At 39.2% G+C, this 24,321-nt stretch overlaps 1 protein-coding gene across 4 annotated transcripts in view; it reads left to right on the plus strand.

Moving 5' to 3' along the window:
• The window catches only part of SUMF2 (sulfatase modifying factor 2), a 342,981-nt gene that overhangs the window by 99,366 nt on the left and 219,294 nt on the right, over positions 1-24,321 (plus strand). For 3 of the 4 annotated variants that reach the window (XM_044054215.1, XM_044054214.1, XM_044054213.1), the window contains exon 5: positions 18,033-18,183. The exons of the other annotated variant lie outside the window; for it this stretch is intronic. In XM_044054215.1, the coding sequence (XP_043910150.1) occupies positions 18,033-18,183 (151 nt within the window). The remainder of the gene's footprint in view (positions 1-18,032; positions 18,184-24,321) is intronic. 4 annotated transcript variants of the gene reach the window in all.

Below are 24,321 nucleotides of genomic sequence, written 5' to 3' on the forward strand. Positions count from 1 at the left end.
AGGGAGAATGATAATGCGCCATATATACGGTGGGCTGATATTACATTTTTTCAAACTTGGCATGTTTGGATGCTCCTGTTCTGCTGGAGTCTGCTTATAATAATGGTTCCATTGTCTTGGCCCCTTGGTGACTTTTTTGACTGATCATAAGTCATATAAAGAGCGGGCATCCTTTGAGATTTGGAGTTTGTTTGACTATATAGAAATATTGCAAACTTATAAGTCTATTTAAATCTGTACTGGCCATTTGTTTTTCAAATGTGTGGCCTTGTTTATTGATGTGCAACATATGTTTTGTATTTTTCTATTGGAATGAAGGCCTTGCGGAGTCTTATGATTACATGTCATTAAGTTGCATTAACATTGGATAAGGGCCTGGGTTCTATGAGTGTATTATACTAGTTTGAATAAGTTATAATATTGCTTCCTTAGCAGGACTTGTATTATATTTTCTAACTATTCAAATAGGTTTCATAGACTAATAATACTTTTCCGATTGATTGGCATTAATATTTTTTATTTTATATCAACTTTTACGAGTTGAATATAGAATTAGGTTGTAAATCCTGTAGGTTACCAAGTCCAGTTACTATTGATAAACATTCTATAGGTCTTACATATACTTGTATACACATATATTGTCCATTTTTTTGCTAACATTCAGATCTTTACTGTGGGTCAGCTACTTTTTGGTTATTTCCAAGATGGATCTTATTACTATTCTTAAAGGATTATCTGTTAAAAATGACACTCATATATTTACATCTTTAGCTATCGACCAGTTGGATAATGGGACAGCTAAAAGTACTAAATATGAGTGTTGTATACAGTTTGATAATATCTATAAAAAAATGAAGGAGTTAAGGTCCAGTGTTTGGCATAGTAGGCTGCTTTCAGCCTATATTGAAAAAGACATTACTCCCAGGGGACTGAAGATTAGAATAAAACCTCTTGTTGGCCAACCTGATTCAGAATTATTGGAACAATGGTCTAAAATACAACAAAGCTCCACGATGGAGTTTGTTAAAGCCTTGCAAAATTTCCATCAACATGGAATTGACAGTTTAAATACAGAAGTATTACAAATGTGTCAGGATGCCAAATAATGGGAGGACAAACCGGAATATATGGAATGTTTGAGCAAATTAAGCAGTGATTTGTTAACAATGGAGAATGACTTTAGGTCCAAGAAAGTCAATAAGTTTAGGAGGGACCAACAGGATTACAGTTTGGGGAACCCTTTTGAACAGTCTAAAAAAAGTCAAGTTTTTTACCAATAGAAATCCAGTGCCTAGATCAAAAAGGGAAAGAAAGTCCATTCTTAAACAGCCTGTTAGTGACGGGTCTGGAGAAGGTTTTTCTTCCCATACTGACAATGAGAGTGAAAATTCTTAAAGGTCACCAGCTCACAAACGAAACATTTCCAATGAGATGGTGTGTAATAATAAAAAAGCCCATTTAGGTACAGTAGGAAGCAGACAAGGGGGGTTCTATTGTGGTGATGAATTGGTCAGGTTATGAAAAAGAAGGTAAAAGACAGCTTTGTGATGCTAGATTTTATACGCATCTTTTTATAGATCCAAGTTCCAAGTTCAAGGCTGAGATTGATGGGTTTTTGGAACTTGCTATGAGTGAAGGCATCATTGACTTGATTATACCATATTAAGGTTATTGAACCATCTTTACCTTATCTTTATTTTCTATCTTAAATCTTTATTACAGGGTGTCAGAGCTAGAATTAAGGACGCAACTGAGTTTTTAACCATCATAGCAGATTCCCAAATAGAGGATAATTGGCTCTTATGTACATTGGATGTGACATCACTATATACCAACATCCCCCACTGGGCTGGACTCATGGCATTGGACTTCTGGCTCTCGGAACTAAAATTATATAAACCTGGTTTTAACACGTTTTTGTTAGGTTTGGTAGAACATGTGCTAACTAAAAATGTCTTCCTCTTTAATGGTGAAGTGTATTTGCAGGTTAAAGGTACCGCTATGGGGGCTGCTTTTGCCCCTATATATGCGGACCTTTTCATGGGTTATTTTGAACATCATGTCATCTATGACAGAAATCATAACATCTTTACGGATGAGATGGATATTTGGAGTAGGTACCTGGATGACTGCTGGATGGTCTGGAAGTCTGATATGCCATATTTACACGAATTTGTGAGTTACTTGAATGAAAATAAATGGGGCATCCATTTTACTGTTGAAGCTAATAAAAAATCTATTCCTTTTTTGCGTGCTTTGGTGACAAAACAACAAGATGGTACTTTGGCTAGTACAGTATATAGGAAACCTTTTCATTCCAATTTGTTGTTACACACCTCTAGCTGTCATCCAGGTCACATCATGCGCAATATCCCTAAATCTCACTATATGAGAAACAAGAGAATATGTTCTCAACAAACTGATCTCACTATGTGTAATAATGATCTCACTAATAGGTTTATTGAACATGGATATTCAGATAGGCATTTATACCAAGCAAAGACCATTGTTGATGGCATGTTCAGAGATCAATTATTAACTTGTCGTGAATTTAGATCTGGTCAAGACTCTAAAATTAGATTTACTACAACTTTTGGTAAGAATGTTACTTTTATTAGGATTATACAAAAATATTGGGATATATTACGTATTGATGAACATTTAGCTACAATATTGGATAACAGATGTTGTTTTTCCTATAGGAAAGGAATTACCTTGGGGGGGGGGGTCATTTTAATTACTACAAAAAACATCCATTTGGAGAAATATATAACAACAAAATACAAATGACCATAGGGGGAACTAGACCATATGGATGTTTCCCTTGTGACCATTGTATATTTTGCAAACATGTTCGAAAAACCAAAGAATGTTCAAGTAAAAATACACCAAAAGTTTTTGATATTCGCATTTTGTCTAATTGCAATAGTAGTTGGGTGATCTACCGTGCTGAGTGTCAATGTTCGGCCGGCTATATAGGTCAGACCTCTAGGTCTTTCAAACTTAGAATCTCTGAACATTTGAGCAACATACTTAGTAAGGTAATCACCAATGCCTTGTATAAACATACTCAGGTTCACACAACTGCTAGATTTTCTTTTACCATCATTGATAGAATTGTAGGTTTAAAATTTTCTAAAATCAAATGGCATGAAATTCTTAACAAAAAAGAAAAGGTGTGGATCATACGTCTAGGGGGTCTTTTCCCCCCGGGTCTAAATGACCATTTATGAGTTGACTCCCAGTCAGTTTTGAATTATGGTGGTTTATATATTTATTTTTTATATGCAAATACCTTTTTTGTTATATATCCGGTATATTTGTGTGTATGTATATATATATATATATATATATATATATATATATATATATATATATATATATATAATTTTACATGTATATGTAGAGATTTATTGATGTATTTACTTATATGTATTAACATCACAGGATTAATATTTTAATCTAATTGTGTTTTTGATATGGTGTGTATATCTCTTTATCTTTGTTGGCAATAGGTTAGAGTTTTGATTGGTGTTTTTGAATATATTGTCACTATATAAACAGCTTTTCAGTACTATATGTTATTTATTCACACTAATAAAGGTCATTGTGACCGAAACCGTTTTCTCTCTTCTGCTGGTTGTTTTTGGGTTGCGTTACAGAATGGCAATACTGTCATTAAGTCGCAGTGGATGAGTGGCATTTAATCTAAGTTGCCACATAGTCTCCAAATTTTCCACCTTGAGCTTTAAATCACCCCCTCTTTCATTGCATTTTGCCCTGTCTATAACAAAAAAAAAATGAATTTTTTTGAAATTGGCAGAGTTTAAACTATGCCAATACAATGCATTGTGGGCATCTTTAATTCTAATGGCCCTGACATGTTCAGCTATTCTCTCCTTCAGTTTACATACAGTTTTACCAATGTAAAAATGTGTGCAACTGGTGCAGGTTGCCACATACACTAACATATTAGTGTTGCAACAACACCTACACGGGCAAGCTAATGTACGATTAAAACCAGTGACAAACACATAAGGGCTATCATTGATGTACTTACATGCCCTGCACACTCCACATTGGTACATTCTAGAAGTCAAGATTTTTTTGTTCAGCAATAATAGCTTCCATAGTAACAAATATATATGTTCCAAAGTGAATAAAGCACTGAAAGGTGCTCTATAAGTGTCCAATAAAGAGGCACACCACGCAAGTCAGGAATAAACAAAAATAAAACCAAGCAACACTTCAAACAAAGCAAAAACCAGGAACATAAAATAAATAATCCAAACGTATACGTGGAAACGCCGGTTTAATAGGACACAGCACAGAATCCCAACGATTAAGCGCTTGGTTTTATTTTTGTTTATTCCTGACTCGCGTGGTGTGCCTCTTTATTAGACACTTACAGAGCACTTTTCAGTGCTTTATTCACTTTGGAACATATATATTTTTTTACTTTGGAAGCTATTATTGCTGAATTAACTTCCTCGGTGCAGAAGCTGACAGCACTTATTTCCAAAGGAGGAGTGGGAGGAGCAGCTTCATTTGTGAGCCCCAGCAATGTTACTCTTACCAGTACACAAGCTGAGCTGTACACTCTGCACACGCCTCCACTGGATGGAAGGAGGACATCCAGCCAATCAAATCAGCAGCAACATTGTCAAGGGTGGGATTTTGGAGAGTGGTTACGTTTGCCCGCAGCAAGTTTCTCGAACTTGAATAAGGAGAGAAATGAGCAGCCCTCTTTGAACGAACAGATGGAAATATTTGAAAATTCAGTGAGAAAGTTCAGAAGTTTGCAGTTGGATAATGCTTTTCTCAACAAGTCTCTGACCTTGAAGCAGGTTCCGAAGGGTCTCCGTATTTGGAAACTACCAATGGGTATAAAGGTTAGTTTTCCTGCCTACAATGAACGTATTGAATTATTTAACAACACGGGTCTTGACATGCTTAAGATTATTATCAAACATAATTCCGCCATGTTGGCGGCTTTAAAAGATGAATTAAACACCAGTCATTGTAGCATTGTCAATGACTTGTTATTTAATGATTATTCAAATAAGTATAATCAAATATTAAAAGATGTTGAAAACTTTGTGACAAACAACATAAATACTAAACATAAAAAACTCATGAGACCTCAGTGACTATAAAAATGATTGTGCTTATCCCATTGGTGTGAAGGGTACTAAAAATGGTTTTGGTGTTACTGGGGGACCCACACCTACAGAGACCTTTAATAATTTTGAGGTTTCTGACTTTAATAATGAGCATTTTTTGGAGGAGAACGACTGGCCGAGAAAGTCCCAGAAATTAAAGAACAGGGGGAAGGGGGCCCACACTACAACAAATTCTTCAACAGTGGGAACAAGTACAACCAAGGATACCACTACCAAAGCAACAGAGGCCGACGGCTGAATTAGGTATATCTTTTGGTAGTGTAAACAAGTATTCTGGTGATGAGGAGGTTGACTGTAATTATTTTGTTGAGCATCCTTTAATGAATGAAGCTCTGCCTTGTGATATACTTATGAAGGACAAATTTATGACACCTCACTGGCTTTAACTAATTTTCATCACAGTTTGTTGAGCAGGAGTACTACCTTTGTGCCTGAATTTTCCTTGGACATTGCTGATGTGTTGATTAATTTAAAATTATACATTAGACACCTTAATTTAATAGTTGTTTTTTAAGGGGAATGTTTTAACTAAAGAAAAAGTTTTGATGCACAGAAGCAGTTTGTTCATTGCACCTCAGAATGTGGATTTGTCAGTGTTTGAAAGGCTATGTGAGGTTGAATTAAGAAGAATTTTGAATAGTGACAACAGTAAAAAAGTACATGACAATTTGTCTACTGAGGAGAGGAAGGTACTTTTGAGTTTAGCTAAAAATCATGAACTGCGGTTGATGAAACCAGACAAAGGTGGTGGCATGGTGATTATGTCTCAGTATGACTATGTCTTCAGGATGTGTGAAATATTAAATGATCAACTAACCTATACTAGAATTAGTATCATTGAGGTTAATAGGGCTTATTCAAAGATAGATTTATTCTTGTTAGATGCATTATTTCAGGGCACCTTGGACGAGGATGAATATAAGTATCTATCTGTTCCATACCCAGTTATACCGGTTATCTTCGGTATACCCAAAGCACATAAGTCTATTTCTAACCCTCCCTTTAGGCCTATTGTGGCAGCCAGAGGGTCCAAAACTGAACCATTGGCAGCTTTTGTTGACTCATGTACTAAAACAGTGTTGGGTGAATTTGGGCACATTTTAAGAGACTCTTGGCATTGCTTAGAAAGACTTAGGGGTGTGGACTTATCAGTGTCGTTTTCTTTCTTCACTATTGATGGGATCAATCTTTTTACTACAATACCCCATGAAGAGGGTTTAGACTTCTTTAGGGAAGGTCTATTAAATAGTAAAACCTGTAATAGGACTAAAATCAATTTATTGGTTGATTTAATGGAAATTGTCCTAAGGAATAATTTCTTGCTCTTCGAAGGGGAAATTTACCAATAAACAGCAGGAGTAGCTATGGGAACAAAATGTGCCCCAGTTTTTGCCAATTTAAGACTCCTGTTTTGGGAAGAAAGTTTTGTCTTCACCTCTAGGTTTATGTCCAAAATTATGTTATATAACAGATTTTTGGATGATATTCTCATTCTATGGAAGGGAAATGAACAGGAAGCCAATGAGTTCCTTGAGTTTGTCAACAGTACCACTACTTTTTTCAGGTTTACTCACTCCTGGCATCCAATTGAAATTAATTACTTGGACATTAATCTTAAATCTGATGGTACAGTTTTGGAAAGTAGTATCCACAGGAAGAAAACCTTTTCCAATTCAATGCTCCATTATAGCAGCTGTCACCCTTACCATGAGAAGAAGGGTATCATCAAGGGGCAGATGGTTAGGCTGTCCAGGTTGGTGAGTAACCCTGACATATTCAGACAAGAGCTGTTCCAATTTGCGGGTATGTTCCTAGATGGGGGTTACCCCTTAAAACTAATTTTGAGGATTAAGCATGAAATTTTGAAGAAAAAGAACACCCTTTGCCAACCTATTATTGGTGCAGGCCTTCCTGTGAAGTCTCTTCAAGATTCAGTTGATGTTCTTCGTGTTTCACTGTTGCAGTCATTACATTTGGGTAATCTGCTGGCAGGTTGCCCTCAGTCGGCCTGAATATCAAAGTCTTGGGTCTTGCATCAGTTGCTGTCTCCTCTTCCATGACGTCAGGTCGTCAGGGGTATAAAACATGCAGCCGACGCCATTTTATTCAGTCTTTCTTGCCGCACGGTGCTCGAAGCAGAAGCAGTTCACAAGTGCCGGTCGGCCGACTCCTGAAATGTTCGCATTCGAGTTTCAGAACCGAAGTCTACAATTAAAGCTAAGTACCCCGTTGGGGAAACTTTTTCTTGCTCCTTATCGATGTCAGTAAAAGTTAATAACTGCATTACTTGTGGGAAGCAAATACCTCATAAGGATTTTCATTTGTACTGTATTCCTTGCCTAGGCCCAGATCATAAAGTACCTTGCTGTCAGTTTTGTGCTAGATTTAACCAACGCACTATTAAGCGTTGGTATATTTTTGCTTCAAAATATTTTGGATCCAGATTTAATTACCCTGAAATGTCATCGGATAGCAATCCGACTACCGGAGTTCACAAAAAATGCAAAGAAAAAGACAGAGACAGACCGTCGAGGTCCAAAACTGACAACAAAGCTTCTCCTAAGCCAGTCGCCAGTTCACCGGTACTCAGTGAGGCACATTCGCAGCCCCTGATACCTGCTACTTTTGAGTCACAGGCCTCTACCAAGACCCATGCGGAGTCCGGTATGCCACGAGATTCTCAGAGTATTGTACCCGCGGATGTCTCTCCCTCGGATGGGTCCGGAGCCGCTGAGCAGGCACCGGCTTCTGAGGGTGTTTTCAGGCCTCAACATTTCTATATGAAACCGAGGCCAGCTTCAAAAACAACTTCTAAGTCTAAAAACTGAAGCACGAGCCATGTGCCCAGGCCCCTATGCCTAAATAACAGATGATCAAAATGGCTGAGGACTTCCATTACCTTGATCAGGGGTTCCCAACCCCCCCCACCCCTGCTAAGAGGCCTAGGCAAGGCACTGATTATGAATCTTCAGATCATTTCTTCTGATTCCTCTTCTGATCAGGAATTTTCTATACCACCCTATGAGGATTCAGATGCAGAAGAATCCATTCCATCTGCATCTCCTCCTGAGGATTATTCTTTTGGAGAAACCTTGCATACTTTAAGGGAACATTTTATTGGGAGAGTCAGGATTTCTCTGAATCAAAAAAGAGGCTTAGGGTTTTTCTTCTTCTTCCTCAGCATAGGCCTTTGGCTGTACCTCCTGTATTAGACATTGTTGATGGATGTGTTTTCGGAATCAAGCATGGCTCCTGATTCCCTACCTCTGGCTTCTAGTAAGCCAGACCGATATTAGAGGGTCCCTGAGTCCCACAAATTTTTATTAAAAAATCCTGCTGCTGATCCTGAAACTATCTCACAGGGTCCCAAAGGTGTAAAGGCCTCTACAGCCAAAAATCCTACCCTCTCTGATAGAGATTCCAGGGCGCTGGATAGATGGGGATAGAAGGTTTATACGTCTGCAACCTTGGCAATTAGGACCTTAAACTGCCAGTTTCATATGCTTAAATATCAACAGCATGTTATGGGCTTATTGAAACAGAAAATTATGTTAATTTCTGATTGTGCGGAAATTAAAGAATTATAGGAATTATTGCATGCAGCAGAACAGGTTGGAAAGCATACTTTGCAATGTGGTTTTGATTCCTTGGAGGCCTCTTGCAGGGCCGCAGTTACTGGATCTGTGATTAGAAGGCATACCTGGCTCAAGGAGCAAAATCTGCCTGATCATGTTAAAGCTAAATTGTTGGATGCACCTTTACAGCATGATACTTTGTTTGGTAATAAGGCAGAAGAGGTTTTAAAAAAAATGGAAGACAAAGCTAAATCTATGCAAACTGTAAAAGATTTCTTACAAGTGCAGCCACCCAGATTCAGTAGGCACTGGCCTACAAAAAATTGGTCCTTTCCTGTGTCCAACAGACCCTCACAAGGCAAATCCAGGCGCTCAAAAGGCTCTAGATACCAATCACAGGGTTCTTACAGGTCAAAGCAATGGGGTGCCTCTACCTCCAAATCTGGAGGAAACAAAGCACAACCCTGCAGTAAGCAGTCTCGATGACTTCCCTCTACCATCACCAAGCAGTTATCTTTTGGCAGCCTCGTTGGGGGGAAAATTAGCACTTCATGCTCAAAATTGGCAGTTAATTACCCAGGACAAGTGGGTATTAAACATCGTATCCCAGGGGTACAGATTTCATTTCCATACTTTGCCACTTCCAAACAGTTGGCCAGATCTGCCACAAAATCAATGGCTCAGAAACAAGTGACGTCACTCATGGATATGGGGCTATTCAACCAGTACCAGAACAGGAAAAAGGACAAGAGTTTTACTCAAGACTGTTCCTGGTACCCAGAAAAGATGATGCCTGGTGTCCAATGCTGGACTTTTCGATTTTGAACACATTCTTGGACATCCCAAAATTCAAAATGCTGACTTTACAGCAGCTAGTGCCCATGCTGGGCAAGAATGCTTGGTTAGTGACTCTAGACTTAAAAGAGGCTTACCTGCATATCCCAATAAGGGAGTCGTGCAAAAGATACCTTCGCTTCAAGGCAGGTTTTATGCATTACCAATTCTCTGCACTGCCCTTTGGCTTATCTACTGCGCCCAAGGTCTTTACAAAGTGCCTGGCACCAGTAATTGCATTTTGCAGACAAAGAAGCATATAAATCTATCCTTACTTGGATGACTGTCTCATTCAAGCAGAAAACAAGGACATTCTTCTTCAACATCTGGTGTTTGTAAAAAGGCATCTAACATGCCTAGGGTACACAATAAACCAAAAGAAATCACAACTGGTACCTTCTCAAAAAATTACATTGCTGGGTGCAAGCTTGAATACAACTGCCCAAATGGCTTACCTTACGCCAGACAAACAAAGGCAACTGACTATATACTTCAAACAGATGGCAACAAAAACCCAGTTATCTGCAAGACAAATTCTGCAGGCTTTGGGGTTCATGGCATCCTGCATTCTACTAATTCCATATGCAAGACTGCATATGAGGAAACTTTAATGGTACCTAAAAAGTTTATGGAGTCAACATTGTCACAGTCTGGAAACAATGATTCCTCTCATTCCCCGCCTACAACAGGAGTTTCTTTGGTGGGCAGAAACATGTCACCAAAACAAGGGACTGTCATTCACTCTACCCCCTGCCACCCAAACCCTAACTACAGACACATCAGACTATGCTTGGGGGGCCCACCTGGCTGGGAGATGCATTCGGGGCATATGGAGCCCAAAACAAATGCATCTGCATATCAACCAAAAAGAGATGCTAGCTGTTCAGAATGCCCTGACAGCCTTCAAGGACTTACTTCATCCAGGACAGCTACTGATAAAGACGGCCAACACCACAGTTATGTGGTACATAAACAAGCAGGGGGTACACATTCCTACCCCCTTTGCAGACTAGCCATGGCATTTTGGGACACAGCCTTGACTTACCAAGTACATCTTCAAGCTCAATTCCTGCCAGGAAAACAAAATACTCTGGCAGATGACCTTATGGACCCTCACGAGTGGAAACTGGATCCACAAGTCTTCAGCATGATAACACAGAAATGGGGGGAGCCCAGGCATAGATCTATTTGCCTCTCCCCAAAATTATCAACTGGACAAATTCTGCACAAGGACTTATCACAAGGACTTATCACAGACAAGCATGGAAAGTGGATGCCCTATCCTTCAGTTGGAAAAACCTACCAGTCTACCCCTTTCCTTCTCTGCCTCTTCTACCCAAGGTCTTGCTAAAGGTCAGACAGGAAAAAACAAAAATGATCCTAATTGCCCCATACTGGCCTCGTCAGCACTGGTACCCAATTCTAAGGAATATGTCTCAACTCCCTCCTTGGTACTTGCCTCAGTTACCTCATCTACTGTCTCAGCAGAGCAAACAAATTTTGCACACTCAGCTCCAAACTTTGAACCTGGCAGCATGACTGATCATGTAATTATTCAAACAACACCTCTCAGTAAATCTGGGATGATGTCATTTTGGAAGCCAGAAGACCTAGTACTAGAAAATCTTATGCTGATAAATGGAAGAGATTCTGTGCTTGGAACCAATCACAAGGAATGGACATAGCAAAACCAAATATTCCTCAGATTTTACAATACTTGACTGAGATGCTTGACAAGGGCATTACTTTCAATAAAAATCCATGCCTCTGCCATCTCGGCTCATTACAACACGGAGTCTCCCATCTTTTCTCATCCTCTGCTAAAACAGTATGTTAGAGGGGCCAAAAATGTAAGGCCTCCCAGAAGATCACCAACTCCTGCATGGGACCTCAATTTTGTGCTGGAAAAACTCACCCTGCCTCCTTTTGAACCAGCAGCTACTGTGGATATAAAGTTTTTATCTTGGAAAACAGCTTTCCTTTTGGCAAGAAGGGTTTCAGAACTACAGGCCTTCATGGCTGTGGAGCCTTTTATTACATTTTACCCAGACATGGTGTCCCTCAGGACCAATCCTTCATTTATACCTAAGGTGGTATCCATTGTGGCTCTTAACTAAACTATTCACCTGCCAACATTTTACCCAAATCCGTAGAACAAGGGGGAGAGGATTCTGCATTCATTGGACGTACACATACAACTAAGATTCTACTTAAACAGGACCAGATATCCAAGAAAGTCTGAGCAACTATTGGTGGCGTTTGCTGCAGGATCAGAGGGGAAAGCTATATCAAAGCAGACTTTTTCTAAGTGGATAAGCCACTGCATTTGTTTCTACTACTTGCATCATGTTAAACCAGTGCCCAAGGGAATCAGGTCACATTCCACTAGGGCTGCCTCTACCTCAGCAGCCTTTCTCAGAGGAGTTCTAACCAAAGACATTCTCGAAGCTGCTACTTGGAGCTCTGTTCCTACTTTTACAAAGCATTATCATTTGCTTCTCTTCAAGTCCAGGGCAGGCTTTGCCACTGCAGTTCTGCAGGGCCTTATTGCCACTCCTAATGCTATTTAGTTCCATCCTCCCATCCATAGCTTTGGGTTTCTACCCAAATATAATGACTGCAACAGTGAAGCACGAAGAACATAGTACAGTTGTGTGCACTTACCATAAATGTAGATGTTCGAGTGTATTCACTGTTGCAGTCCGGGTTACCCACCCGCCAACCCCCTTTTTTCTTCTAGAACTTCTCTTTACTTCACTATATTTTAAAGCCTTTGTGGTGTATTTGCTTTTAGATGAAGGTAAAGTTTATGTTGCTAAAAGTGCATTTATATATATATATATATATATATATATATATATACATATATATATATATATATATATATATGTATATATATTGTTGTTTATTTATATATTCACATATTTTTGCTCCCCATTTGGGGGGCACCTGACATCTGGGGCAAGAAAAACTGAACAAAATGGCATCTGCTCCATGTTTTATACCCCTGATGACCTGACGTCATGGAAGAGGAGATAGCAACCGACGCAGGACCCAAGACTTTGATATTCAGGCCGACTGAGGGCAACCTGCCAGCAGATTACCCAAATGTAATGACTGCAACAGTGAATACACTTGAACATCTACATTTATGGTAAGTGTACACAACTGTACTATGTTTCTTCTGTAATGGTTCTTGGGCACAATCATCTTGCTCAGGACATTGTTTCGGTTTTCAACAATGCATGGTATTTGGGTCTCACAGACACATGCAAGGAGATCTTAGGACTCAAACCAAGGATAGTGTATAGTTGAGGGATGAATGTAAAAGATATTATGGAAAATCCTTCAAAAAATTTTTAATTTCTAGAATGTACAAATGTGGAGCATGCAGGGCATGTAAGTACATCAATGATGGCCCTTATGTGTCTGTCACTGGTTATAATTGTACATTAGCTTGCCCGGGTAGGTGGTGTTGCAACACTAATATGTTGGTGTATATGGCAACCTGTACCAGTTGCACACATTTTTACGTTGATAAAACTATACTTAAACTGAGGGAGAGAATAGCTGAACATGTCAGGGCCATTAGAATTAAAGATGCCCACAATGCATTGTATAGGCATAGTTTAAGTTGTGGCAATTTCAAAAAATTTTTTTTTGTTATAGACAGGGTGAAATGCAATGCTCAAGGTGGAAAATTTGGAGACTATGTGGCAACTTGGATTAAATGCCACTCATCCACTGGGACTTAATGACAGTATTGCCATTCTCCCTCTGCTTAAGACTAAAGCAACTAGGATATAAACGTGTTTCACATTTTTTGTACATAAAAAGGTCTTGTACATTTTTTAGATCTGTGTTTGAGTTTAATTCAAGTACAGGTTCAATTTTTTAACATCTTTTGGTAAAAAGTATTTTTTTACATATTTTAGATTTTGAGTAGATAATATTTAGTGCTATAGTTTGTCATCTTGTTTGTTTAAATTTAAAAGTGCTTTGATGATGTCATTGAATGTTGATTGGCTGGGTAATAGAATTTCATGTTATTTAAATGTTGTTTGTACCACCCAACAGTACTCTGATGAAGCCATTATTATGGTGAAAGCGCTTAGTCGTTGGGATTCTGTGCTGTGCCCTATTAAACCGGTGTTTCCACGTATAAGTTTGATTTTTATTTTATGTTCTTGGTTTTTGCTTCGTTTGAAGTGTTGCTTGGTTTTAGATTTGTAATTTAATTTACTTATGAGTACTGAATTTACAGGTAGTAATTTTGTGCTGGTGATTAAAGATTTAACTTTCTTGTAGAACTTGCCAAACTCAGATAATTCAATAGCATCAACAACAGTGAAATTAAGCTTTTGTAGTCCATGGACTTATGGACTTGGATGATTGTCACAGGGCTGAACTAGCTAATTTTAAATATCACTTGCAAAGGCACAAAACAGAGTGCAGCATCTGCATTCACTTTTTCTTTTTTTTTTTTTTTTTGCATAGTACACATGTGGATGGGGGATTAAAATAGTGATAATAGTTCAATAACCCCCGCACAGTCTAGCACATATTTCCTCCTCTTTTGTCTCCACATGCACCTGTTTGGCATGGATAACACAATGTTCGAATGGGGCATAGATATTAGCAAGTGTAACTGCTCCTGTCTTCTTTGTCCAAATAACGATCTGACACGATACCTGTTTCTATTGAGCTTTTGTAAGTAGTATTCCACAGCTTCACAGGTTTGAGTGTTAAACGTATGACCCACAGGTCATGTTAATAACTGACTTTTAATGATAAGGAGAAGCTTATTCCATAACCTTAGAAGGACTTGTGCAATGTAGGTATCATTTTTTTATCTGTTACTTAAATATGCATCCCTGGTAACCATCATATTGACAACACACCCCTTAGAGTTGACCTAGTAGTCAGGGATTTAGGGACAGGCATAGATAGTAATCTAGCCTTTGACCATCATGTGTCTACAGTGGTGAGGAAATCATTCTGTGTTGCGCAACTTATAAACAAAGGTATGGCATCTGCTTTTCTGACTTTGGTAGATTTGGGCTGGACAACACTTAAACTGCAGTTTACTGTTATCCCTTTATTTCTAATGGCAAATCATTTTTTTTTTTATTAAACTGAATGTTTATTTTGTGATCACGGTTTGCCCTTGCTGCCTCATTTCACAGAACAGTAAGCCAAAGCTAAATGTGAGGTGAAGTAGTGCAGGCAACATTGTTTACAATCCCAAAAGTCCATAGACTATAAAAGCTGATGCTTTCTTGGGGGACCTAATATTGTATCACATCATAGCTTATCCCAGGTGCAACTTAATGAAACAGTGAAAATTGTTTTTGCCTCTTTCCCCTAGGTTGTATGACCTAGAATTTGTTTATGTAAGTCGGGGGTGGGGGCAGCCATGCACTGTGCCCACTGCAAAATTATTTTTAGAAGGGAGAAACAACTTGTAACAGCTTGTTGTTTCAATGAGTTGTGATTGTTAACTTCAGGTATAATAATTAATTAGGAAATACTTTCTTGGTCTTCATTACCTGTGAATCTTGAATTATTTTTACTGTAATACAGATGTGAGTAAGCTGTTGTACCAGTGCTGTACATCAGATCACTCATAAAGTGCATCTCTGAACATAAAATGCCTCTGTTGACCAGTCAGCTTAGCAATTAAACTGGTTAATAACGTAATACACAAACTAGTGTCTGAAGTATACAAAATTAGAATGCAGTACAGAATGTATACATGCATTGCTGTAGATAAAATAGAAGTGGTGTGTGTCATAGTGTTACCCTTCAGTGATTAGTCACTTTATTAATTGAACAGTGGTAAAATGCAAATAAAACAAACAAGAAGAGCAAGATATTACAATCATTAAACTGTAATTATAGTGAAACCAATGATTGGTCCAAACAGTGTACATTAAAAGTCAAGTCAAATAAACAGGTTTTTAGGAATCTGTTAAAGTAGACCAGCGTAGAACATTCTGGAAGGTACAGTTCAGTAAATTCCAAAGCAGTGGTACTTAAAAAAAAAATTAAACAATGAGTACTGGATGTTTTAAGCTGTCTCTGAGGAACTGCCTGTAGCCCGTAGGTGCAGCACCAGAAGCAAACAGGCCACTGAATAAAAAGAAAGTATGGGATAATACACTTCTTCATGTAAGAGAGACTCGGATCTCATAGGGACAAAAAAAAAAAAAAAAAAACAGCACCAAGCTTTCAAAGGTTACATAAAATTGAATAGGATGCCATTGCAGTGTCCGTGGCACAGCAGTAGTATGTTCATAATGTTGTGTACAAGTAACCATGCTGCTGACTTTTGCAGAAGCTATAGAATAGTGAACTCAGTATTGAAAACCAAAGTAAAGGGTATTACAGTACTCCAAGCAAGAGCAGACAAAAGTATGGCTGACAATAAAGCGTTCCTGTTAAAGTATTAGATGCTGGATCTTAGAAATGTTCTTAAGATTAAAACAAGTTGAGTTTAACATGGCTGTCATCTAGTCACTAAATGTCCGACAGTTATTCAGGATGATACCTTTGGCACAAACTCAACTTTATTGTCACCAAGGTTGTTGTTGTCGTCTTTCGGCTTTTCCCGGTTAGGGGTCGCCACAGCGGAACTCCGGTCCGCTAATGATTGGCTGTAGATTTTGACGAACGCCGAGGTGCCAGCTTGACGTTCAACCTTCAACGAAGGTACGCCCATTTACACATGTCTTTCGAATGCCCACCCAACCACAGGGAGGACATGCAGACTCCACTAGAAGTGGCAAAGTTAATGAATTTGTCAGTGCATGTATAGCAATGACTTCAGTCTTGGATTTGATAAGCTTCAGCCAGTTATTAAATGGCCAAAGATGAATGACCTTTAAGTTCTCTACAAGGGAATACACCTTCATCTTTTATTTCTGAATTATAGCTAAAGCTGTGTCATCAGTATAGCAGCAGTATTTGTATGTGTGTGTGTATATATATATATATATATATATATATATATATATATGTAGATGTGTGTATATATATATATATATATATATATATATATATATATATATATATATATATATATATATATATATATATATATATATATATATATATATATATATATATATGTAGATGTGTATATATATATATATATATATATATATATATATGTAGATGTGTGTGTATATATATATATATATATATATATATATATATATATATATATAGATGTATATATATATATAGATGTATATATATATATATAGATGTATATATATATAGATGTATAGACACTCCCAGAACTTGCATCTCTTGCCCTTAACCCCCCCCCCCACACACACACATACACTTGCATTTATTAGCAACCTTAAATGCACACAAACTCCAAATCTGTCCAATGTAAGAACAGAGCAGTTACTATATAGTACAAATTCCAGCTACGTGCACACCTCCATGCTTTTTCACACACACGCACACAGCAAATGTATATTAGACCAGTATACATAGTTGACAAGAGTGTGCTTTCATTCGGTGCGCTACTGTTAGCAGGCACAAGGATGTGATAAAGAAGTTGTCATCCCAAAAAAACCTTGGCTGTTTCTTCCTTCTGTTCAAATACAGTGGTACTGGTTTTATTTATGTCAGTGCATTTGAGCCTGTTATTGTATACTGTACTTTGGTGGTTTGTTCCTATAACTTCTCCAAGTAGTCTAGCACAGCCGTGTGCTCTGCATGCTAGCACCACACCATGTTATTTGCACATTCACAGTATGCAGTAGTGTACATGATGTGTGTCAGGTTACAGCTGATTATGTGGCTACAAGATTTTAAAGCTTTCCATTTTAAGACTGACTTGTACTCTTCAGTGCCGTTTCCAGGCCCATGTTGACATTCTGCTTGCTTTTATATGATTCCTTTTGAAGCAAGCAGACTCCATAATCAGGCTGGAACTCATAAATCACATTTTCTTGTGGGCATAACGTTGATGCAGTGTGTTGCATTTTAATGTAAAACTGATCCAGGGTTCCTTATCTCCCTGTTCTTTGAAAAGCAGACAAATGGTATGGTATGCCAGTTTTCCAGATGAGAAGCTTGCCAGCATTGATTTGTCATGTAAGTGAAAAGAACTGCAAGTTTTGCAGATGCATCTTTGGGTCTATGACTGGCTTTTGTGACATCCCAGGATTCATCAGAGAGTGAGGATTTTCTAGTGACTGTGGTTATCTGTTCTGCTTCATCTTTGAATAAATCATTGAGAATGGTATTGCTTATTTATTTGTGTTGCAGTTGCGGTTGGGATGTGACTGTAAGGGTGAAGATAGAGACATGAAATTTCAGGAGTAAGATAGCACAACTAAGCATTATGTAGTAATCACATATATACAGGGGATTCATGTTACACAGGAAACTGACACTAGTTAATTAATGTTTACATCAGCCTGCAGGGCCGGGGTCTGGCATTAAAGATAAATTGAATTATCCTGTGGTCCAAGTCAGCTGGAATGATGCACTGATGTTCTGCATGTGGAAGGGAAAAAGGCTGCCAACAGAAGAGGAGTGGGAATTTGCTGCACGAGGAGGATTGGAAGGTAAAGAGTGACTGGAGTTTTATGCTACAAAGTGTTCCATCTTTAAAATCTCTATAAGTAACACTCAAAAGACTTGCTTTGCTTATGGTCTGAGATTGCATGTAGAGTCTGCATCATTGACAAACTTAGAAGAAAAAAGTTGTGTATCTCATCTGAAGCTTCCCAATGAGTTTGTGTTGTTTTGGATAGACAGGAGTAATTATGTCATGTGGACACAGGAGAGCACAGGTGTTTCTCCATGACAAAAGAAGAGTGTACAAGGAAAGAAAAGAAAACCAGACAGTGTTTTCATTATCATTTAGCCCTCATGGGCAACTTTTTTGCCTACTCCAGTTTTCAGATAGATAAACACGGTAATTCAGCTAAATAGGAAGAGTGAATAGACTTGGCAAGAAGTTAGATTTTTGCATTACTGTAGAGTAAAGGGGGGTATGATGATTAGAATGTGTAGGCTGGTAGGGGGGTTATCAGTTGGATAAATCGTGGCTGGAAGTGGTCTTTTGCAAATATCAGCAGCATAGTATTTTTATGATCAGTGTCAGTATGCATACTTTCCCACAGAAGTTTCAGAAATCAAGTGTTTGTAGGCGGTGCAATCTCTTTCATTGACTGGATTGTGGTAGCATCACAGTGTGTTGATCACAGTCCATCTAACCTCAGTTCAGCAATTGCAAGGAGTGAGGAGACATGGACTAGCCCCCTCCCCATGCCCCACATTCAAAAACCATTAATGTGGTTTACTGAGTAGCTGTTTGAGAATTGTGATAGATTAACCATGAGTCAGCTACACTTCAGTCAACTTTTTGTGAGTGGGATCTGGTATGTGTATATATGGATTCATGAGTGCATTCGTGGGGGAGATTAATGATGGCAATTATGATTTTTGTTACATAGGCATAGTTCTTGCTGTAATTGGCACTAACAGGACAGCGGATAACCTCTTTGGGATGAAAAACAAAACTAGGGAAACATTTTATTTGTTTTATAAGTATGGCTTGATGCTGATGAAAACCTCTAGGCCTATGATGTTTGTTGCCGTTTCCCCCGTTAATAACACTTATTTCATTTGCCTGTTCTTTGTGAATTCTTTCTTGATTTTTGTACTAGAAAGTCAAATAAGACTGTGTGCTATGGACCAATGAAAATTATTACTTATAATGAAGAGAGAGCACTGTGTTTAGGGAATAGTCTTCATTTATTTAATACTGCGATATTAAGTAATGTGTTTTCACTATAGCTCCTTTGGACCGTGGATACTTAAGATTGTTAGGCACTGTCTCTGTCTTTCTCACTTTTTGCAGTTTGTGAGTATGATCGGACTATGGAATTGCAAAAAAATAATAATTAAAAATAATGAAATAAATACTTGCATACATACATAAATACGTTATATTAGCAGATTAATTATAAGGTTGTTTTTAAATTCTGTTTTTGTTGCTTTGTATTTTTTATGACTCCTTTTTGACGTCATTCTAAGCTAGGGAGTGGTTGGCATATTTTACTCATGACAGCACTATAAAACCTCACCTTAATAATGCTGTCATTGATAGCTGGCCACCATTCTTTTGTCTTTATTGAAGTAATTTATTTGGGAGTCAAATGTGCTTTAGGTACAGTCTTCGTCATGGTGTGAAATATGAAAAGATGCTATCATAAGCTATGGTTTTAAAATTTTTTACAGAGACTGTATTTTTCTCTTACCTGCTTGTTACCTCTAATCTGAATAGTAGCCCAAAGTTGTTTGTCACCTTTTCTTTCACTTAGTCTGTCATTTTTGGGCAAGATGTGCAGAACAGTGACCTTTCTATAGAGAGAGAGCTGGTATGCTGTTGCTTTTGTGTTCTTTGCCAGGGTAAGGTTGAGTTTAATTTGAAACTGAATGGACTGTACAGTAAAATAAATAGATGCATAGAGACTTGTCTGAATCACACATACTTGCTGTCATGTTTTGAGAATCCAAGATGTTGTTTCTGTGTCTGCCATGGTGTCCCAAGTGCTGGTCAGTGACTAAGACAGTTCTGACAACGCTTGCTTCTCCAGAACTCTTGAGTTCTGTTTGTAAATTCAAAATCTCAAGTGATTTAAGAACTGGAAGTGGGATCTTTAGAAAAGGATAGGGGCAAATTAAATAGGAAAAATGGGAATTGTGAGAACAATACATACAGAATAATGTTTTGGAGGAGGAATGAGGTTTAAGAGAAGTCAGGAATTGTTTGAGCTATGTGATGCTAGATTGACAATGGCTGTACAGAAGATTAGATATAATGTATAATGTTTGTAACTGAGAATATGTCAATATGGTTTGTTTTCATTTATAAAAATGTATGATTGCTGATGTCATAAGTGATAATTCGGGAAAGATGATTAAAAAAACAAAACTCGGCACTTCAGTCTGCAGTTGTAGTTTTATCTCATATGTGACTTAGTTTGTTTGACAGCATTATGCCTTGTTCACATAGTAATGTTTGCAACTCGGTGCTGTTCTATATGTAAATGACCTTTTACAGTTCAAATTTGATACGTCTGCAGCCTTCCAGTACCTTTCTTCACAGGACCTGTACCCAGCTAATGTTTGCCTGTCTAATAAACTTCTTACCATTAATTTTACTAAAACCACATTTATGGTCTGTGGTACTGGTGCCAAACTTTGTACCCTTCCTAGAAAGTGGCACATCTAATGTAGTGGGCCAGATTCTAAAAAGAGTTGTCATTGTAAGTAACTTATTCTGGTGTAAGCCTGCCCTGATTCTGAAAGACCTACTCATGGTGTACGTGACTGACTTTGGTGGAAGATTTGTCTATAAACAGGCTTTCACTGAGGACCAAATTCCAAAAGACCTGCTGTAACACACCAGAGTAAACCACTTACACTGAGAGCAGGTCTTATAGAATCCAGCTCAGTGATTCCCAGCCTTTAATCAAATGTCTGTCCTTCAGAAATGTAGGTGTGTTGCTTAACATTACACTGTCTTTCTCTGCTGTGTCTAAGCTAATGACACTAGACAACTTGTGAAGTTCTTCATGTTTCACTGTTGCAGTCATCACGGTTATCCCTGCCAAGGTAGCCCTCGGCTAGCCCAAATACCAGAGGCTTAGTATTTCTGCGTCGGTTGCTGTAGCTTCAGGACTGATGTCACGTCATCAGTAGTATAAAGTAAGGCAGCCGACGCCATTACATCAGTCTTTCTTGCCATGAAGCCTGAAGCAGAAGCAGTTTGCACGAGTGCCGGTCGGCTGCTACCTGAGTTTCATCTACCGATTTGAAGCACAAGTCTTCTAAAGCTATGTACCCCATTGGGGATCCTTTTTTCTTGCACTAACTGATGTCAGAAAAAGTTAAGTTGTCTTGCCTGTGGAAAGCAAATACCACACCGAGACTTTCATTATTACTGCGTCACTTGTTTAGTCCCAGACCACGACATCCCCCACTGTCGCTTCTGTGCTTTGTTCAACACCAGAACTATCTATCGTCGGGCCGTTATTGTAGCTAGATATTTTCACTTACAGTCCTCGATCTCCAGTATGGCTTCGGTAAGCCATCCAACAGCAGATCTTCCAAAAAAACGTAAAGATAAAAGACAGAGACAGACCGCACAGGTCCAAACCTACCGACAATGCTTCCGTTAAGCTAGTCATCAGTTCTCCAGTCCTCAGTGAGGAGCTTTCCCAGCCCCTGATGCCCACTTCTGTGGATTCGCAGGGTGCTACTGAGACTCTTTCGGAGTCTGATATGCCGCAAAACTCTTCTCCGACTAAGGATCTTGCATTGTCTCTACCTTGGATGGGTCCGGAGCCTCTGAGCAGGCACCAGTTTCCGAGGAAGTTCTTTGCACTACCGATTCTCAACACAAACTGACGTTTTCTTTCACGACTACCGTTCTTTAGAAAATGACAGAGTTTCTTAGGCCCATGATACGAACCACACCCAAGAAACCAATGACCTAATCTCAGGCACCTGCTTCCTTATCTCAGTCTCAAATGCTTAAAATGGTGGAAGACCTTATCATGCTGATTAGGAGAAGCCAAGCTACCCCCTCCAAAAGGAAAATAGATCTGTCCCCTGTAGTTTTGTCTGAACAAGAGTTAGATGACTCTGATGCATCTAAATATGAAGATGCGCAACCCCTCTCTACTTATGAGGATTCTGATGCAGAGGATTCCATCCCTTCTGCCTCTCCCCCAGAGGATTTTTCCTTTGGGGAAACCATTCATACTTTAAGGGAGCCTTTCAATGGGAGAGTCGGGACTACCCTCAGTCTAAAAAGAGACTCCGGGAATTCTTAGATCTTCCACAGCACAGAGCCTTGTCCATCCCCCCAGTCCTGGATGTTGTGGAGGATGTTTTCCTGGAATCCAGCTTGACTCCTGACACCCTCCCTCCTGCACCCAGAAAACCAGACCGGTACTATAGAGTCCCTGACTCACACAAATTACTTTTTAAAAATCCTACTGCTGACCCTGAGCTAATTTCTCAAGGACCTAAAGGGATTAAAGCAACCTCTGCTAAGAATACGACCCCTTCAGATAGGGATTCCCAAGCACTAGACAGATGTGGTAAAAAAGTATACACCTCAGCTACTTTTGCTATCAGGGCACTAAATTGTCAGTTCCATATGCTAAAATTTCAGCAGCATACCCTGGAACTCTTCGAACAAAAAATGTCTTCCTTTCCTGCTTGTGCAGAATCTAAAGAGTTACAAGAGTTAATACATTCTGCAAGCCAAGTAACTAAACACACCTTGCACTGTGGCTTTGATGCCCTAGAAGCTTCTTGCAGGGCAGCAGTCACCAGATCTGTAATTAGAAGGCATGCATGGCTTAAGGAACAGCCCTTGCCAGACCATGTCAAATCTAAATTGTTGGACGCCCCCTTGCACAAAGACAACTTATTTGGCACTAAGGCAGAAGAGGTCTTAAAAAAGATGGAAGAAAAAGCAAAATCTATGCAGACACTTAAGGATTTCTTACAGGTCCAGCCACCCAGGTTCAGCAGGCATTGTCCCACCAAGCACTGGTCCTTTCCTGCTCCCACTAAGCCAGTCCAGCCCAGACCCCGAGGAACCAGATCCCCCAGACAGCAGTCGCAGGGAATGCAGAGATCTAAGCAGTGGACTACCTCCACTTCAAAACCAGGGAGTTCTAAGCAAGCCCCTTATAGTAAGAACTCACAGTGACTCACCACCCCCACCCCTCACTTTGCCCACCTTCACTTACCCCTAGGAGGAAAACTCTGTTTTCATGCAAGCACCTGGGCCACCATTACCAACGACCGCTGGGTTCTCAACATAGTGTCCCAGGGATACAAATTTTCTTTCCACACCCTTCCTGCCCCAAAAAGGTTCCCAGATCTACCTCCAAACCAGTGAGCAGATGCACAAAAGCAAATCCTTTCCCTGCTCTCTATGAGGGCAGTAGAGCACGTTCCTGCAGAACAGAGAGGCCACGGATTCTACTCCAGACTTTTTCTGGTACCCAGAAAAGAGGGAACCTGGTGCCCCATCCTCGATCTATCCATTCTAAGCACCTTCCTGGTGATCCCAAAATTCAAAATGCTCACCCTCCAGCAGCTGCTACCCATGCTCTCCAAGGATGCTTGGCTAGCCACCCTAGAACTAAAAGAGACCTACCTCCACATTCCTATCGGGGAATCATGCAGGAAATATCTCCGTTTCAGGGCAGGATCTCAGCACTTTCAGTTCTGCACGCTTCCCTTTGACTTATCTACTGCTACCAGAGTTTTCACAAAATGTCTGTCTCCAGCCATTGTCTTTTACAGACAAAGGAATTTCCAGATTTACCTATACTCAGACAACTGCCTAATTCAGGTAGACAGCCAGGAAAAGCAGGTCAATCACCTGGGCTTTGTAAAGTCCCTACTAACCTCCCTAGGGTACACAATCAATGAAAAGAAATCCAAAAATCCAAACAAGTGCCCACCCAAAGGATTATATTCCTGGGAGCAAGCCTAGATACAGCACCCCAGATGGCATTCCTTACACCAGAAAAGCAAAGTTTCTTGACAGCCTACTTCTGTCAACTAGCCACTAGACCCCAGCTATTTGCAAGGAAGATCCTGCAAACTCTGGGGTCCATGGCATCTTGCATACTACACATTCCATATGCCAGACTGCATATGAG

This window comes from Protopterus annectens, chromosome 13.part0 (genome assembly GCF_019279795.1).
Source record: "Protopterus annectens isolate FY-2018-M chromosome 13.part0, PAN1.0, whole genome shotgun sequence".
NCBI lineage: Eukaryota > Metazoa > Chordata > Ceratodontiformes > Protopteridae > Protopterus > Protopterus annectens.